Below are 6,483 nucleotides of genomic sequence, written 5' to 3' on the forward strand. Positions count from 1 at the left end.
CAATTACTGATGCACGTATGTCATTCAATTCTGGCCAAACGAAGAATCTCAGCGCACAAACATGTGGTCTAGATAACAAGACTATCTAGTCCCGGGAGCCAAAACTCCCCTCCCAAAATGTACACATAATTTGCCGGTCTAGCGCTAGCTCCGGGTATATCATATATGCCTACACTATCGAGTATCGAGTTGGGCCCATTAATAAAGTATCCTCTCCGATTCATATTATTTGAAGTTAAAATAGATGTATCTACAACTAAAATATATCTAGATACATCTATATTAGAGTCAAGTAATATGAATCGGAGGGGGTATGTTGTTTTTTTCTCTAGTTTCTAGTTTTTTTTTTTTTTTTTTTTTCAAAACACAGTAAAGACGCAGAAGTTCAGAAAAACGTACATACATTTATCTCTATTAACACGTGCACTCACATCCTATCTCCATGAGCACGCTATCAACATGAACATCGGCTCCCACTGAAAGAATACTCTTCATCTATGAGACACAGAAGTGTTAAACTTAGAGTTTGAACTCTGATGGGTTGGGATACTACTACTATCTTAACCATCCAACTGTATGTTGGTTTCTTTCTGGTTATAGCTGTTCAATTCCTTGACGGATACATGCACATTTTTGTTTACATATGAACACAGTGTTTGATGTATATTAAAATTTTGTTATCATAAATATTAACATTATTTATATTTATAGAAACATTAATCTAGAAATATTTTTTTAGAAATATGTTTGTAAACATTAGTTTAAAAGTACATGAATATTAATTAAAAACAATTATTATGGTATAGACGAACATTTTATTCCTAGGCAAACATTTATTTTTTATAGGTGAATAATTTTTCATATACACATATATTCTTTCTTATATATGCGAACATTTTGTATATCTAGAGCAAATATATATTTGTATTGATGAACATTTTTTCATATATACTCGAATATTGTTTTCATACACAAGAACCATTCTATTTTGTGCATGTACTTGGACAAATTCTCTTCTATCTATACGGCATTCACTCAAGCATACATAGATAAATGGAATGAAAGAAAAATAGTAGCTCCGCAGCTCTCCTAAAAAAAAGAAAGATCTATTGCTAACTATTTATAAATCCCTGGTGGGATATGCCTGAAAGACAAATATGTGTAGATTTCCATACCCTCATCTTTACTTTAAGACACAAATTAAAATGCGGGGCCATGTCGATCAAATTCCTACTAAGAGACTATGCGAAGCGAGCACGTGGCTAGGTAGATGCAAACCGCCGAGCCGTACTTTCTGGCATGCCACCGGTAACTAACTAGTTAGTGTTGAAAATGAAAGGGAAACTTTCCGTCCGTTTTCGAAGAAAAAGGAAATGGAGGGCCAAATATAGAAAAGTAAGCGGCATTTGGAAGAAAAGAAACGGAAATGGCAAAAGCATAAACGAAAACGGAAAAGAAAACGAGGGAGCTCCTTCCGACGGAAACGGAAACGGCAGAGAAAATTCCGGAAAAATAAATACGAAAAGTTTCCGAAAACATAACCTAGAGAGGCCCGTGCATTTACTAGGCCTACATTTACACATGAAACTCAAGTCCGCTAATTACTCTAACCCTAATCACTATGTGTGTTATTTTATGTTTAATTGCCGCTCGTCAAAGTTAAGTGATATATCTTGTCTTATTGTCCTTTTATTTATGTGTGTCCTTCGGTCTACAAATTAAGGTATTATGCCGCATTATGTTGTCGCAAATATCCGTTTTCGTAACGTATCAGCTACGTATCCGTTCTGTATTCATATCCAACGATTTTCGTTTTCATATTCGTTTCCGAGGTTTCCAATTCCATTTTAGGTTTCGACAAGATAGAGGAAAAAAACGATAAAGCATGTTTCCATCCGTTTTCATTTCATTTTCAACCCTACAACTAGTGGTGGCGTGGTCCGAAAAGTGGATTCGCATGACTTGCTCCATGGAGCCTATATTTAATTTTAAAAAAATGAATAATTTGAAATTTTTAAAGATGTAAAAAATCATATACATTGAAAATTACGTATTGTACGGTCTTGAAAAATACCAACGCAAAAATAGTTTGCATTCCAGCCTACACAAAAATAACAAATAGTAATAAATCTGATAGTTTTCAAATTTTCACTGTTTAATACAATACCTTAGAATTTAAAGTTTATCATTTTTACAAAGCCCAAAATACATAATATTTCACATTAAATTTTTTTAACACATGTAGACGTCATCAATATCTACATTTTTTTTTTTGAAACTTTAAAATGTTGATTTAAAAAATATTAAAAAAACTATTATTTTCGGAGCGGCAACACTTTTCTGAAGGCATTTCATGGAACAAATACTGTATTTTTTATTTCGAGAAACAAATACGGAGTACTATCTTTATGGTATTCTTGAAACGGGGCAATCTTATGTCATTTTAAGAATTTCCGTAAAAAGAATATATTTTCCCTTTAAAAAGGAATTTCCGTACATATAATTGTTTGAGTGGACCCAGTGGACAGCGCCCCGTCAAGAATCGATCCCAATCTAGTTCGTTCTTCCCAAGCGGCAATGGCCTCTCCCCCACAAAAAAGCCGCCGGCCGCAATGGCAATCTCCCTCCTCGAACCACGAGATGCTCTTGCTTGAGGTTCGAGGCCGCAAGGCGAGTCGCTCATTGCTGCGGCCACGGAAACTCGCCGGCCATATTTCTTCTGCTACGGCGGGCATGTAGCCACTGCCTCACCTATGCTCGCCAACGGCGGTCGTCGTCGGAGTGCAGCGCGTAGGCTGACCCAAGCTACTACTAAGAAGCGCCTCTTTTCAGTGAACCGACGGCACGCCCACCGCCGGAGCCTCACCATGCCCACAGTGGTGGAGATTTCGGTACCTGAATCTGAAAGTTCTCAACTTGTCCCCGTTTCCCAACTTCTGCAATTTCACAAGTAATCCCTGAATGGTTTCTGAAGCAGAATCATGAACCGTGGGCGCCCAACTAGTTTCCGCCCGTCCTATGTCTGTCACATGGCCTGCAACTATTATGCAATCGAGCTTGTGCGCTGCGTGCTGTCAGTGTATGTCATTCTTGTTTCCTTGTTAGATTCAGGCCAGTTTCTTTAGTTTGCCACCTTTACCAAAACTAGCCTGGCAACTTGAGCAGTTCACATAGTAGCTTCCTTGTCCTTTTCTGTAGATATAGAAGACCCAAAAAGGTTCTGGCTAGGGAATTCTTGCTGGTGTATAGTGCCATTCATTCATGGAGCCAACTCTGGCCACCGGTGTCACATGGTCTCTAATTGTAGTGTTGGTAGAACCATAGAGATGGGCATATATAGTATTGCTGGTTGATTGAATGCAGTTTGTATGCTTGCACGGTCAGTACTTACTACTTACGGTGTGCTATAGCCTATAGTATGGTCGATGATTCATTGATATGGTTGTTAGCAACCTTATCAAACCAGTTAGAGTCAAGTTATTCTCTGGGAGTCAAGTATCAGTGTCCCGTCTCGGTCTCTTGGTCACTGCCTCCTCGTCTTTCAGAGCTGGTTGTCAAACCAGATACTGAACCTGCTCTACGTCTGCAACATTATTACCAGGTATTTATGTATGCATACACCATCAATTCTGAGTTATGAACAATGGAGTAAGCTAATTGTGTTTTTCAGCTGACTTAGTTATGCATGTGCATTTGCGAAACAGGGTCATTGTAGGCTGAAGCTATGGCTGCAGGGCCACTGGATCTCTGGAATCACTGGTCCATCCAGATCCTTGTGCTCCTCAGCTTCGCACTGCAGGTTGTCCTCTTTTTCTTCGCCGGGATCCGTCGACGTGGAGTCAACCCTGTGCTGAGGATCTTGCTCTGGCTGGCGTACCTGCTGGCTGACTCCACCGCAATATACGCCCTTGGCCATCTCTCCCTTGGCACTATCAGCAAAGAGCGCAAGCAAGGGGAGCTAGTCGCATTCTGGGCTCCATTCCTCCTGATGCACCTTGGTGGCCCGGACTGCATAACTGCGTATGCCCTCCAGGACAACCAGCTCTGGCTGCGACACCTGCAGATCCTCGTCGTGCAGGTCCTCGGAGCTGGCTATGTCCTCTACAAACGCATCGCTGACAATGGGTTCTATGTTATGCTGGCTTCTGTCCTCATGTTCGCCATTGGTGTTGTCAAGTATGTGGAGAGGACATGGGCGCTCAGGTGCGGGAACATGGGTACCATCCGGAGCTCTCTCAAGAGGGGACCAGATGCCAAACATCACGAGTTCCATGCTCTGGATCAAGGGTTCAGAGAGGGGGCTGCCAATGAGGAAGAACTCTATGTGCGCCGTGCTCACTCCGTGTTTCATATATGCAAGGGTGCCATAGTTGATTCTTGGATCGAAAAGGATTCAGAAAACCATGGAGGCGAGATGCTTAGGGACATCATAAATGAAGGCTACAAGGGTATGTGGACATTAATGGAGGTGGAGCTCTCTCTGTTGTATGACATCTTGTACACCAAGGCAGCTGTGATCCATACATGGCATGGCTACTGCATCCGTCTTGTCTCGCCACTTGCCACTGTCGCTGCCTTCCTGCTTTTCCACTTCAGTGTCAAAGATGGGCACAGAAGAACTGACATTGCTATCACATACACCTTGCTGGCTGGGGCCTTCCTACTGGAGATGGCATCATTGTTGATGGCCCTAGGGTCGAGTTGGACATACAGCTTCTTGTGCACCACACGTTGGAGCTGGTTCCGTTATGCTGTTCTGTGCACGGGAAGGTGGAATCAGCTTCGTCAGCTTGTCAAGAAGATCACGCGAAGACAAGTTGCTGGCCATGCAAGGAGGTGGTCCGGTGAAATGGGGCAGTACAACATGCTGCATTTTTGCAGCCGCCAAGACACAGCCTTCAGTCCAGTTCTCGGTAAACTAGCAAAGATGGTGGGACTAAAGGAGTGGTGGAACAGCAAGCATTACTCAGGGACCATTCAGATTTCAGATGAGCTTAGGCTGTGGCTGCACTGGTACATAGAACGATTGCCCAGGAAAAACAAAGTGAACACGCAAGGGGTGCTCAGGCAGAATTGGGGGGTACAGGCATTGGAGGCTCATCGTTGTTATGATAATTTCAAAGGCTACCTTGGCATTGAGCTGCAAGAGGGAATCGTCATCTGGCACATTGGCACTGATGTCTTCCTTGCCAAAAGCAGTCGAGCAAAGGCAGATTATGGATCCGCGCAGGAGAAACTGGTGAAGACCATTAGGATACTGTCTAATTACATGATGTTCCTCCTCGTTGAGCGGCCTGAGATGCTACCCGGCCTTGCTCAGACGAGGCTGTATCAACAGACGTGCGAGAACTTGGTCGACATGTGGTGTAAGGTTGAGTCCTCAAGTCACAGTCATCCAAACAGGAAGATCCGTACTATGATGAAGGAATTATTCCTCTGGCGTGACGACCCAAATACTTCTCGACTGTTGCAAAGAGATGAGCTTGCCGTCATCCTCTACAGCGAGAAGCCAGAGTATAGCACAGATGTTCCTCGCCTCTGCTATGCTAACTGGGTTGCTAAAGAACTACTCAAACAAGAAAAGGAGAAAGGCAGCAAGGCCATGCTGGACCTGCTCCTACATGTGTGGATGGACTTTCTAGTCTACACTGCCAATAGATGCAGCAGGGAATCCCATGCCAAGAAGCTGAGCAGTGGCGGTGAGTTGACAACCGTCTTATGGCTTATGGCAGATTACTTTCACAAATCATTACTGTATCCCCAGTTTCCGATAGGCGTGCGTACTGATTCACCAGAGGATGGTTGAACCATGTACACGATAACCTAACCATATTGTATCCCGAGTTACCTATCAATATTTGGCAAATTTGGTTTCCAAATTTCATGGCTTCGTTTAAAAAGCTGAAGGCTGCAGCCAAATGACTGGTACAGGCTTCTCTCTCTGGAAGTTAGTTTGTTGTGGCTGTCAGGTACATCACAGAGGACCTTCTGCTCTAGAGGTGATGCTGCCCTAAGCTGTGCCCAATAGCTAAATAAGATTGATCACTCACCGCCACATGGAATTCACAAGTAGACATGTGTTCTCAGATTGTATTTTTCCATGTAATCCCCCTGATTCCTTCCAGATGTAGTGTTGAGAACCGACCAAATGATGAGTTGTATGCAAGAAGCTCTGGGTGCCATGCTAGTGCAATTGGCACATGCATGGCCTCTCACCATCTTTGTACTTACTTGCTGATTTTAAAAGTAGTTACTTCATGTACTCCTGCGTTACTACTAATCAGGGGTGGAGGCATGTCGACCGCGGTGACAGATTATTATTCTGTACTGCTCTCTAGCTAGCAGTGACCATTGAACCGGTCATGGCTGCTCAGTTGGTTAAATTTGGTTGGAATTGGATTGTTTTTGTAAAGTAAGGCTTAGGAGGACCAGTGGTTTTGGGATGCTTCTCTTGCTATTCACTTATTGGACCTCTTTGTGTTT

The 6,483-nt window shown here is 42.9% G+C and overlaps 1 protein-coding gene across 2 annotated transcripts; it reads left to right on the forward strand.

The window, feature by feature from the left end:
- Window positions 1-2,559: 2,559 nt before the first annotated feature.
- LOC124647806 lies at window positions 2,560-5,945 on the forward strand. Of its 2 annotated transcripts, none has more exons than XM_047187971.1 (2): window positions 2,560-3,601; window positions 3,716-5,945. In XM_047187971.1, the coding sequence occupies exons 1-2, from the start codon at window positions 3,419-3,421 to the stop codon at window positions 5,804-5,806; spliced, it is 2,274 nt and encodes a 757-aa protein (XP_047043927.1). In that variant the 5' UTR covers window positions 2,560-3,418; the 3' UTR covers window positions 5,807-5,945. The 2 variants fall into 2 exon arrangements, with proteins under 2 accessions (XP_047043927.1, XP_047044532.1); XM_047188576.1 differs by having other exon boundaries at window positions 3,488-3,601; window positions 3,705-5,945.
- Window positions 5,946-6,483: the final 538 nt, after the last annotated feature.

This window comes from Lolium rigidum, chromosome 1, assembly GCF_022539505.1.
Source record: "Lolium rigidum isolate FL_2022 chromosome 1, APGP_CSIRO_Lrig_0.1, whole genome shotgun sequence".
Classification (NCBI taxonomy): Eukaryota; Viridiplantae; Streptophyta; class Magnoliopsida; order Poales; family Poaceae; genus Lolium; species Lolium rigidum.

Coding starts and splice junctions, on each gene's coding strand:
- LOC124647806 (XM_047187971.1), top strand. CDS start 3,419: ATGGTCGATGATTCATTGATATGGTTGTTAGCAACCTTATCAAACCAG. Junction 3,602..3,715: donor GTCTGCAACATTATTACCAG/GTATTTATGTAT, acceptor GGGTCATTGTAG/GCTGAAGCTATGGCTGCAGG.